Source organism: Amblyraja radiata, chromosome 2 (genome assembly GCF_010909765.2).
Source record: "Amblyraja radiata isolate CabotCenter1 chromosome 2, sAmbRad1.1.pri, whole genome shotgun sequence".
Taxonomy (NCBI): Eukaryota; Metazoa; Chordata; class Chondrichthyes; order Rajiformes; family Rajidae; genus Amblyraja; species Amblyraja radiata.
In genome coordinates, this window is record NC_045957.1 from 83,548,284 (window position 1) to 83,561,299 (window position 13,016).

At 43.9% G+C, this 13,016-nt stretch overlaps 1 protein-coding gene across 1 annotated transcript in view; it reads left to right on the forward strand.

Annotated features, from left to right (window-relative positions):
* The window catches only part of LOC116991015 (regulation of nuclear pre-mRNA domain-containing protein 1A-like), a 70,018-nt gene extending 57,430 nt beyond the window's left edge, over positions 1-12,588 (forward strand). Inside the window, exon 7 of the mRNA XM_033049298.1 lies at positions 11,416-12,588. Coding sequence (XP_032905189.1) covers positions 11,416-11,565 — 150 coding nt within the window. The 3' untranslated portion in view covers positions 11,566-12,588. The remainder of the gene's footprint in view (positions 1-11,415) is intronic.
* Positions 12,589-13,016: the final 428 nt, after the last annotated feature.

Sequence of the window (13,016 nt, forward strand, 5' to 3'; positions counted from 1 at the left end):
GACAAAAAAATAATAAAAATTGCCATTCATTGCAATCATGTTTCTGCGCAGTGAAAGAATATCCAATTAATCGCATTCCCATTCTTTCCTATAGCCATAAACATTGTTTATGTTCACACAAGATTCCTTTTTAAATCTATTGAATCTACTTCAAGACCAGCTTTTCAAAGCAATCAACATCATAATTTGGGGCATGGATCCCTGGAGCCCAGTCCTAGCATTGCATAGTGTCTCTTTGAGAATAAAAATCACCTGCACTGACCGAATGACTTCGATAATATCACCTGGGATGTTTTTTAATTTAAATGTCTTAAGTAAAATTATAATTCAAGAAAAATTCCACCCAGTGCAAAATTAAAACACAACCTAATGTAGTCAGATAAGAACGCTCTAATTACCTACCTCCTGCTGTTGATTCATTTTAATACCTCAATGAGAAAATTGCCCACAGGTAGAAAAACTGCAGAAATTGGAGCTGCACCTTTACACTTCATGAGGAGTACAGCAGTGCAGGGCAGATAGAGTCAGTCATCTAGCACAGAAACATGCCATTTGGCACATCTCATCCAAGCCAACCTAGTTGCCCTATCTAAGCTTGTTCCATTTGTCCCATATCCCTCTAAAGCTTTCCTGTCCATGTGCCTGTCCAAGTGTCTTAAATTATGTTATTGTACTGCCTCAATGACCTCCTCTGGTAACTCATTCCATATATCCACCAGCCTCTGAGTGAAAAAAATGGCCCGTCAGGTTTCTATTAAATCTTGCCTTTCTCACCTACAACTAATGTCCTCTGGTTCTTCTCGGATACCCCTCATAGGACATGCAATCTCTTGAGCAAGGCTGACTTGAATAGTCTCATCTGGGTGTGGATTTGCATGGATCCTGGCCTAAGAACTGCCTCATTGAATTTTCCTACTCACGAATGGTTTGTTATTCCACTTTCCCATCCAATCCCTGCACAGGGAGCAATTTACAGAGGCTGATTAACCTACAAACCCACACATCTTTGGGATGTGGGAGGAACCGGAGCAAACCCAGGCATTGTACAAACTCCACACGGACAGCACCTGAGGTTAGGCTCAAGCCCAGCTCTCTGGCACTGTGCGCCACTGTGTTCCCCTTTGTTTTGCGGATATTTTCTCAAAAGCATTTTGTCTTTGGATTATCAACAAAAATATTTGCCCTATCTCTGCCAAATTTTCTTTGCTGAGGAGATCAATCCCTGTTACTCTGGCCATTCTATCAGTATAGTACATTGGGCAAATAACTATCAATCTTCTTTCACCTATCAATGTAATGCTGATCCATGAGGGCAGCAGAGTAGTACAGCGATGGATTACAGTGCCAGAGACCCGGGTTCAATCTGTATGGAGTTTGTACATTCTCCCTGTGACTGTGTGGGGTTTCTCACGTGCTCTGGTCTCCTACCACATTCCAAAGACGTGCAGGTTTGAAGATTTACTGGAAATTGTCTCTAATTTGTAGGATAGAACTAGTGTACAGATGGTCACTGGTCAGCGTGGACACTATGGTAAGAAGATCCTGTTTCCACGCCATATCTCTAAACTAAACATAACCTAACTGAATTTATCAATGTCTGCCAAAAAATATCCATCCAGCCTTCTGTGGCAATGAATTCCACATTAAAGTTGACACCACTATTTAATTCACAACAGGTAATTTTGTCATGAGCATTTTGGTCTTCCTGAGGCATTCTACGAATAGCATAGTCAAGGAATTTATGATTGAAACAAAATATGGAAGCTGCCAAAGTGCATGCTCCAGAAGAATTAGGGAAGGGGGGAGAAATAAATGAAGGCTCAAAGAATGGGAAGTCTGAAAGATAATAGAGTGATGAGAATTTTGGGGCGAGGGTGAGCCTTCACAAGAGCTATGAAGCGAAAGATAATGAGTTCATAGATTGTAGACGTTGGGGAAAAGAATGAGAAAAAAAGGCTGGAAATTATAGTTGGGCAAAAGGAGCTACCAGGTGTTGGAGACTGGAAATGGAATCCGTAAAGAAAGCCTTTAAAGATTGAAACTAAGTGATGGAGCCCAGATGGAGAAAAGGAGATTGGAAATAGCATCAGGGTGGAGCATGATGGAACAGCAAGATGTTAGGAAGGTAGTTTTGGGATTAGAATACTGGAGGAAAAGAAAACTCAATGAATGCCTGACAATAGGACGTGGGCAAAAAGGGTGGGAACAAATCGGGTGAAAATGAGTGGGAAATGGGGATAGCATTCTGCATGGGTTTAACAGAGGTTGAACATGAATTTAGAGATGAGAGTTCAGGCAGGAAGAATGAAGAACATAGAACAGTACTGCACAAGAACTGGCTCTTCCGTCCACAATGTCCATGCCGAACATGTTGTCAAGACCATCTCTTATCTAACAGCGCATAATCAATATCCCTCCATTCTCTGTATCTCCATATGCCTATCCAAAAGTCCTGTAAATGCTTCAATCACTTATCTGCTTCAATCACAATCCTGGCAGCACGTTCCAGGCACTCACCATCCTCTGAGTAAAACAACTTGCGCAGCAAATCTCCTTTAAACTTTGTTCCTCTCACCTTAAAGCTATGTCCTCCATTGTTTGATTTTTCCATCCTGGGAGAAAGATTCAGACTGTCTACCCTTTCTATGCCTCTCACATAATAATATCAGGACTCCCTGCAATTAAGTCTGTCCAATCTAATAGCTAATACCCCTAATCTAGGCATCATTCTGGTAAACCTCCTCTGCACCCTTCCCGAAGCCTCCACATCATTCTTGTAATGGGGTGGTCACACAATACACAATAATGCTGCCCAGCCAAAGCCCTACTCCCAAAGTGGACATTTTTACTAGCATAATTTACGATTAAGCTGGAAATGTAACAATTAACAAATTAGTTTCTTTAAAATGTATATGACGCATGACAAGTAAGATTAATTATTAATGCCATAGGGGCCAGGAGATAGCTCTGGCGAATAGCATTGATGACAATCCCAAAAGATTTTATGAATACACCAGACCAAAGTGTATTTAGATCAAGTGTCGTTGGGTCCCTGTCACACAGGAGGCCTGTGCAACGCAACCCGTTCCCCAATGCAATATTCCACCACTCACCCATAGCCGACAACTGCGCAGGGGCTGCTCATTTCACCTTATGCACCCTCCCTCATTTTTAAACTTTAAAAAAAATGCATTTGCACTTGCTAGCTAGCAGCACTCAGTGTACTTGGATAGCAACAATGTTGTGAGCAGGGCTAAGCACAGTGAATAAGCGAAAGACAGTTGTTTTTTCCTCGTTTTTTGAGATGTTTGAACATTTTGATAAATACCTTGGAAAATAATGCATGGAATTTTCAGATAAGGCGATTTTTGACATCATGGCGTAAATTCATGGCGTAAATTCAGAATATGTAAAGATTTCACCATTAGCGCGTCGTGTTTTCGAGGAGATGTGAAACGCACACGAACATCACACACACAAATACATACACATCTCTGGGGAGCAGGGGAGGGAGGAGAGGGGAGGGGGGAGGGGGGAGAGAGAGTATGGGGAAGAGAGGAGGAGGAGGGGAGGGAGAGAGGAGAGGGCGAGCGGGCTGCTGGGCCCACGGTGAGTGGGCGGGTGGCGACCAAATGACTGCGAGCTGGGGGGAGGGGGGGGGTGTGACGTAACTCGCAGCACGTGGAAAACAGTGTGCACAGGCCGCGCGAGCAGATCCATTGTGATATCATCAGCTCATTTATTTTCTGTTATTTGAAATTTTTGGACATTTTCATAAATAACTCAAGAAATGCATGAAATTTTCAGATAAGGCGAATTTTGACTTCACGTCGTAAATCTCTTTCAGAACATGTAAAAATGTCACCATTAGTGTGTCATGTTTTCGAGGAGATGTGAAACGCACACGAACATCACACACACAAATACATACACATCCAAGATCAGAGTTTTATAAGTATACTAAACCAAGTGGGACCCATTGGGTCCCATCCCCTCAACGCGCAGTTGCGGGGGAGGGGATTCGGCCTGCGGCGTCACACACACACTAACCACCCCACACACACAGGGGGGGAGGGGGGTGAGGGGGGGAGGGAGGGAGGGGGGAGAGGACAGGGGGGAAGGGGAGGGGGAGAGAGAGAAGTAGGGGGAGAGGCGAGGGGGAAGGGGGAAAGACGGGGGCGGGGGGGGGGGGGAAAGGAAGCTGGAGAGAGGGGGAGGGAGGAGGGGGGGAAAGGTAGGGGGAGGGAGGAGAGGGGGAAAGGTAGGGGGACGGAGGGAGAGGGGGAGAGAGAGGAGGGGGGAGAGAGGGGGGAAGGGGGAGAGAGAGAGGGGGAGAGAGAAGAGGGGGAGAGAGGGGGGAGAGAGAGGAGGGAGAGAGAGTGCGAGAGAGGTGGGGTAGAGGAGGGCGGTAGAGAGGGGGAAGGGATGGAGGGGGGGGAGAGAGAGTAGAGGAGGCGGAGAGAGGAGGAGGGGGGGAGAGGAAGAGGGGGGAAAGGAGGAGGGGGGGAAAGGAGGAGGGGGGCGGGAGAGGAGGAGGGGAGCCTGGCGGGCGAGTGTGCTGCGGAGCCCACGGCGAGCGGGCGTGCAGCGACCAAATGACTGCGAGTCGGGAGTGGGGTGGGTGACTAACTCGCAGCGCGTGGAAAACTGCGCACAGGCCGCGCGAGGAAACCCATTGTGATGTCATCAGCTCGTTTATTTTCTAAGTTATTTGAAATATTTGGAAATTTTCATAAATAACGAGAAATAATGCATGAAATTTTCAGATAAGGCGATTATTGACTTCACAGCCCAAATCTCTATCGGAATATGTAAACATTTCACCGGTAGCGCGTCGTGTTTTTGAGGAGATGTGAAATGCACGCGAACATCACACATACATACACTTCCAAGATCAGAGTTTTACAATTAGCGAGATAGATAGATAATAGAAAATAGGTGCTATTCGGCCCTTCGAGCCAGCACCGCCATTCATTGTGATCATGGCTGATCATCTCCAATCAGTTCCTGCTTTCTCCCCATATCCCCTGATTGCTATCTTTACAAGCCCTATCTAGATCTCTCTTGAAAGCATCCAAAGAACCTGCCTCCACCGCCTCTGAGGCAGAGAATTCCACAGACTCAATAGACAATAGACAATAGGTGCAGGAGTAGGCCATTTGGCCCTTCGAGCCAGCACCACCATTCAATGTGATCATGGCTGATCATCCCCAATCAGTACCCTGTTCCTTCCCTCTCCCCATATCCCCTGACTCCGCTATCTTTAAGAGCCCTATCTAGTTCTCTCTTGAAAGCATCCAGAGAACCTGCCTCCACCGCCCTCTGAGGCAGAGAATTCCACAGACTCACCATTCTCTGTGAGAAAAAGTGTTTCTCCGTTCTAAATGGCCTACTCCTTATTCTCAAACTGTGCCCCGGGTTCTGGACTCCCCCAACATCGGGAACATGTTTCCTGCCTCTAGTGTGTCCAAGCCCTTAACAATCTTATATGTTTCAATGAGATTCCCTCTCATCCTTCTAAACTCCAGAGTGTGCAAGCCCAGCTGCTCCATTCTCTCAGCATATGACAGTCCCGCCATCCCGGGAATTAACCTTGTAAACCTACGCTGCACTCCCTCAATAGCAAGAATGTCCTTCCTCAAATTAGGGGACCAAAACTGCACACAATACTCCAGGTGTGGTCTCACTAGGGCTCTGTACAACTGCAGAAGGACCACTTTGCTCCTATAATCGACTCCTCTTGTTATAAAGGCCAACATGCCATTCGCTTTCTTCACTGCCTGCTGTACCTGCATGCTTACTTTCATAGACTGATGTACAAGGACCCCCAGATCCCGTTGTACTTCCCCTTTTCCTAACTTGACGCCATTTAGATAGTAATCTGCATTCCTGTTTTTGCTACCAAAATGGATAACCTCACATTTATCCGCATTAAACTTCATCTGCCATGCATCTGCCCACTCCCCCAACCTGTCCAAGTCACCCTGCATTCTCATAGCATGCTCCTCACAGTTCACACTGCCACCCTGCTTTGTGTCATCTGCAAATTTGTTAATGTTACTTTGAATCCCTTCATCCAAATCATTGATGTATATTGTAAATATCTGCGGTCCCAGCACCGAGCCTTGCGGTACCCCACTAGTCACTGCCTGCCATTCTGAAAGGGACCCGTTAATCTTTACTCTTTGTTTCCTGTCTGCCAACCAAGTCAAGTCAAGTCAAGTCAAGTTTATTCGTCACATAGACATACGAGATGTGCAGTGAAATGAAAAGTGGCAATGTTCGTGGACTTTGTGCAAAAAGACAAACAAACAAACAACCAAACAAACTGCAAACAGAATGGAACAGAATCACATATTCTTTTACATATTAAATATTGTGGGCTGGAAGGAAAAATGGAAAAAAACAGCAATTAAAAAAAAAAGCAGTAGAGTGGTACAGTAAAGTTAGTCCCTGGTTAGATGGGTGTTTACAGTCCTAATGGCCTCTGGGAAGAAACTCCTTCTCATCCTCTCCGTTCTCACAGCATGGCAACAGAGGCGTTTGCCTGACCGTGGCAGCTGGAACAGTCCGTTGCAGGGGTGGAAGGGGTCTCCCATGATTTTATTGGCTCTGGAGTTCCACCTCCTGATGTATAGTTCCTGCAGAGGGGCGAGTGAAGTTCCCATAATGCGTTCTGCCGAACGCAGAGCCTTCTTGTCCTGGGCAGAGCAATTCCCAATCCAGATTGTAATATTTCCGGACAAGATGCTTTCCACAGCCGCTGAATAGAAACACTGGAGGATCCTCGGAGACACTCTGAATTTCCTCAATTGCCTGAGGTGGTAAAGGCGCTGCCTTGCCTTACTCACGAATGCTGCGGCGTGTGATGTCCATGTCATATCCTCAGAGATGTGGACTCCCAGATATTTAAAACAGCTCACCCTATCCACAGTTTTCCCATTTATCCTCAATGGTGTGTACATCCTCGGATGATGTTCCCTCCTAAAGTCCACGATCAGCTCCTTCGTTTTTTTGAGGAGGCTGTTGTTCTGACACCAGAGTGCCAGATCAGCCACCTCCTCCCGGTAGGCCTTCTCATCGTTGTCTGAGATCAGGCCCATCACCACAGTGTCATCAGCAAACTTGATTATTGAGTTGGAGCTGAACCTAGCCACACAGTCATGTGTGTACAGGGAGTACAGTAGGGGGCTGAGGACGCAACCCTGGGGCGATCCTGTGCTCAGGGTGAGGGACTTCGATGTATTCCCTCCCATCTTGACTACCTGGGGCCTGGCAGTGAGAAAGTCCAGGGTCCTGGCACAAAGGGGGATGTTGAGCCCTAATTCCAGTAGCTTCTCCGCCAGTCTGGTGGGGACTATCGTGTTGAAGGCTGAACTGAAGTTTATGAACAGCATCCTCACATAGCCCCCCTTCTGGCTGTCCAGATGAGAGAGACCACTTCTCTATCCATGTCAGCACTCTACCCAATTCCAATACCATGTGCCCTAATTTTGCCCACTAATCTCCTATGTGGGACATTTATCAAATGCTTTCTGAAAGTCCAGGTACACTACATCCACTGGCTCACCCTTGTCCATTTTCCTAGTTACATCTTCAAAAAATTCCAGAAGATTAGGCAAGCATGATTTCCACTTCTTAAATCCATGCTGACTCGGACCGATCCTGTTACTGTTATCCAAATGTGCGGCTATCTCATCTTTTATAATTGATTCCAGCATCTTCCCCACCACCGATGTCAGGCTAACTGGTCTATAATTCCCAGTTTTCTCTCTCCCGACTTTCTTAAAAAGTGGGATAACATTAGCTACCCTCTAATCCACAGGAACTGATCCTGAGTCTATAGAACATTGGAAAATTATCACTAATGCATCCACGATTTCTAGAGCCACTTCCTTAAGTACCCTGGGATGCAAACCATCAGGCCCTGGGGATTTATCAGCCTTCTGTCCCATCAGTCTATCCAACACCATTTCCTGCCTAATGTGGATTTCCTTCAGTTCCTCTCTCACCCCAGATCCTCTGGCCACTACTATATCAGGAAGATTGTTTGTGTCCTCCTTAGTGAAGACGGATCCAAAGTACCTGTTCAACTCATCTGCCATTTCCTTGTTCCCCATAATAAATTCACCATTTTCGGTCTTCAAGGGTCCAACTTTGGTTTTAACTAAAGAAGCTTTTACTATCCTGCTTTATATTCTTGGCTAGCTTACCTCATCTTTTCTCCCCGTATTGTCTTTTTGGTTATCTTCTGTTGTTCTTTAAACATTACCCAATCCTCTTGCTTCCCGCTTATCTTTGCTACGTTGCACTTCTTCGCTTTAATTTTTATACTGTCCCTGACGTCCCTTGTCAGCCCTGGTCGTCCCTTTCTCCCCTTGGAATCTTTCTTCCTCCTAGGAATGAACTGATCCTGCACCTACTGTATTATTCCTAGAAACACCTAGACTCACAACTCTCTGTGAGAAAAAGTGTTTCCTAGTCTCCATTCTAAATGGCTTACCCCTTATTCTTAAACTGTGGCCCCGGGTTGTGGACTCCCCCAACATCGGGAACATGTTTCCTGCCTCGAGCGTGTCCAAACACTTAACAATCATATATGTTTCAATAAGATAAGGGGGAAAAGGATAACTAGAGAGAAAGTAGGACCTCTCAGGAATCAAAGCAGTCACCTTTGTGTGAAGCCACAGGAGATGGGCAATGTCCTCAATGAGTATTTCTCCTCTGTATTTACAGAGGAGAAAGACAGTAGGACAGAGGAATTTGGGGCAATCAATGGAAATGTCTTGAGAGTAGTCAGTGTTACGGTCGAAGAAGTATTGAAGGTACTATCATGTTTGAAGGTAGACAAATCTCCAGGGCCTGATCAGATATATCCGAGGACATTGCGGGAAACTAGAGGATATCGCAGGAACCCTGGTTGAAATTTATGTCATCTTTAAATACAGGAGAGGTGTCGGTAGACTGGAGGGAGGCAAATGTTGTGTCTCTATTCAAGAATTTGTGCAGAGAAAATGATGGGAACTATAGCTTAACATCTGTAGTTGGAAAGTTACTGGAGAGTATTCTGCGGGATAGGTTATATGGGCATTTGGATGGGCAAAGGCTGATTTGGGATAGTCAGCATGGTTTTGTACGTGGGAGGTCATGTCTCACAAATTTGATTGATTTTTTTGAAGTCTGACCAAAAAGGTCAATGAGGGCTGAGCTGTCGGAGTATACATAGATTTCAGTACGGCATTTGACAAGGTTCGCATGGTAGACTGCTCTGGAAGGTTAGATCGCATGGGATTCAACTAGAGATAGTTGAATGGATAGCAAATTGGCATCATGGAAGGAAGCAGAGGGTGACGGTGGAAGGTTGCTTCTCGGACTGGAGGCCTGTTACTGGTGGTGTACCTCAGGGTTCGGTGCTGGGCCCGTTACTCTTTGCCATCTACATCAGTGATTTGGATGAGAACATACAGGGCAAGATTAGCAAGTTTGCTGATGATACAAAAGTGGGTGGTTGTGCTGAAATAAGGTAGTCATTTAGCCAAAAGGACACAAAGTGCTGGAGTAACTCAGCAGGTCAGGCAGCATCTCTGGAGAACATGGATAGGTGACGTTTTGGGCTGCGACCCTTCGTCACACTGAATGTGGGGAAATGGGGGGAGGGTAAGAAAGCTGAGAGAAAGGAAAGGTAGGACACAGCGTGGTAGGTGATAGATGGACACAGGCAATGGGTTTTTTTGAAAGGCGAATGGTCAATGGAACAAAGGTCAGAGATTAAAGCAGAAGGTGTGAGACAGACTGATTGAAGAGTTGCATTTATGTCTCCTGCAATCCTTCTAGACAGAGGTTCACATGCATCTCATAACCTCATCTACTGCATCCAGTATTCCCGATTTGGCCTCCTGTACATCGGCAAGACCAAGCATAGACTCGGCAACCTCTTCGCGTTCAGTCCGCCAAGGCCTAGTGGATCGCTGGGTTTCTAACCATTTTAACTTCCCTTTCCATTCCCATATTGACTTTCTGTCCTGGGCTTCCTCCATTGCTAGAGTGAGGCCACATGCAAACTGGAGGAAGAGCACCTCGTGTTCCACTTGGGTAGTTTACAAACCAAAGGTATGAACATTGAATTCTCCAAATGTAGGTAACTTCTAACATCGCTCCTCTCTCACCCTCCCTTTTCTCACCCCCACATCCTCAATTTGCATCTGTTCAGTCTCTCACACTTTCTGCTTTAATCTCTGGCCTTTGTTCCAACCAATCGGCGATTTAAAAAACCCTTGCCTGTGTCCACCTATTACCCTCCGCACATTTGCCTGTCCCTACTTTCACCTATCCATGTTCTGCAAAGATACTGCCTGACCCACTGAGTTACTCCAGCACGATGTCCTTATGTGAAAACAGCTCATTTTTTCTAATCATGTGGTATTATTTATATTGGTTTATTATTGCCATATGCACAGAGATACAGTGAAAAACTTACAAAGTCCTAATACCTTGGTTAATGCAATGAAAATCTAATTTCTTTCATTGTTCCATAACCTACAGCACAGATGGACTCTCCCGGCAATGTGATAGTTCCTCTGTGGTGTGAGTTCTTTAATCAAATGAGTGCAAACTCAATCCCTGACCACATAATTATCTTTAGTTTCATGCTAGTGTGGCAAATTTTCCATTTTTGTTGAGATGTTTTTTCCACCCTACCTATTAAAGTGAGTGAAAGTGGCTCGTTGACATTGCAAGGGATTTTCTGATGTTATGTAGATGCAAGCTGTGGAGATATTTGATTTTCCATCACTGACCCCTTTGGATAATAATAATAATAATAATAATAATAATAATAATAATAATAATAATAATAATAATAATAATAATAATAATAATAATAATAATAATAATAATAATAATAATAATAATAATAATCTATTTTATTGTCATTGCACATAAGTGCAACGAGATTTGGGTATGCAGCTTCCATCCGACATCATAACTTAAGTAACTACTAAAATTTAGGTTTAGATACCCCGAGAACATGGTTTGTACAAAGAACATTACAACAGTAAAATAGTAAAAACAGACTAAAGTGCAGATGTGTCTGTGCGACGCGACCATCCGAGGGAGACAGTCCATGGGGGTGGGGGGCACTCAGCAGGGCCGGTTCAGAGCAGCTATAGCTCTGGGAAAGAAGCTGTTCCTGAGTCTGGAGGTGCGGGCGTAGAAGGCCTTGTAATGTCTGCTGGAAGGAAGTAGTTCGAACAGTCCATTACAAGGGTATGAGGAGTCTTTGTGAATGCTGACGGCCTTCCTGAGGCACCGTGTGCGGTAGATGCCCTCCAAGGCTGGTCAGGAAATTCATCCTAACTTTAACAAATTGCAAGTGCTTCCATTGAATGATCATGTGCAACTTTCTGTGTTTCACAGGAGTACAAGCGCAAACTGGCCAAAGTGACGCAAGTGCGAAAAGAACTCAAGTCCCATATCCAGAGCCTCCCAGATCTGTCTCAGCTTCCCAATGTGACAGGTGGCTTGGCCCCATTGCCCTCTGCAGGCGATCTTTTTTCGACTGATTGATATGGATTTTTCCACTTAAAAGACTTTTAAAGAGCATCAAGGAAGGAATTTTCAGAGCCCCCATATTTTTTTCTTGTTTTAAAAGGTCAGAAAATTATTTTGCTGCAGTGATATTTTTGTATATCTACAGGGTTGTGATGCTAGCAAAAATATGAATAAAAATAAAGGTATTTAAAAAGAGTTCTGCTGTTTGATCACAGAGGAGACTGACCATTTACCTGTACACAGTTTATGTCTATTTGTGACTGTTTATTTGATGAGTAAATGTCATTGATAAATCCAACAGTATTTCAGATGTTTGAAAGAATTCATTTTGAATTGGATCATCAAGACAATATCAAGAGGCTGCTTAGTGTATAATTACCTTCAAAGGTAATTGGGCCAGGTTGTTGCCAACTCATTCCATACGAAAATAATCCATCACATGAAGCACCTTTAAAGTTATATTTCCGAATGTTTACTCACAATATAGCCTTCACTCAACAATATTTGTCCCTGCTCCCTTTGAAAACTATGCTAATGCAGGGGTTTTCTAACCAAATGCAGAGCAACAAATTAGATTTATGTAAGGGGTATACAGCATGGATCGGATGTTTGACACTATGGGTCAGCTTGCATCAAATGCTGCTTCCTAAATTGAGTTGGAGTTGGAGGACTTTGCTTCTGTGCTATGTATTTATACCACAACTTAACTTTATTGAGTACACAAAGCAGAGTTTGGGTTAAGAATGCTATAAGAAGCATTCATTTCTCTCCTTCACAATCCGTTAGTTTAAGAAATGTAATAAAGTTGTTTTTATTTACATTTTAATGTGACTACCATTTGTGGAAAAAATATTAAAAAGAAAACATGATTAGTGATATTTGAATGCAATGTTTTGAGTCCTGAGGTATAATTATTGTGAATGTGCATACACTTCTGTTTCTTAGCAGTTTCATTTTTCTATTTTGTTTATGTGTAATGACACTGGGCGGAAATGTAAATAAATGTTGACGTAACTTGATCAGCGAGAAAGAGTTTTTTTAAATGGCAGAAAGGAAAGATTACAGTATTGTTAGTGAGAAGGCTAACTCCTGTTGAACCTCACAGCCAGAATGTAACTCTTCAAATTATAGACATGGCTGTGTTTAAATGGAGCGAGGGCGAGTGCATATTTCTCAGCTGCATACACATATACTGTAGTTGCTGAAATGCAAACCTTAAAAAAATATTTCAGGATTAAAAAGTTCAACCTATCTGAGGCAAGTATATCCCTATACTTAATCGGGTCTTCAAATTACACTGAGGGACGGTAATAAACAAATGCTTAAATTGCCTGATTGAAATCTCCTGCTGCCTTGTTTTTAGGTATTATCCTGCCTAGTTTAAATATATTAAAATACATCTGTAAAAATAACGAAAAATGTAAGCAGACAAAAATCACAGTGTTAGTGTGCTTTTATGCTCTAAT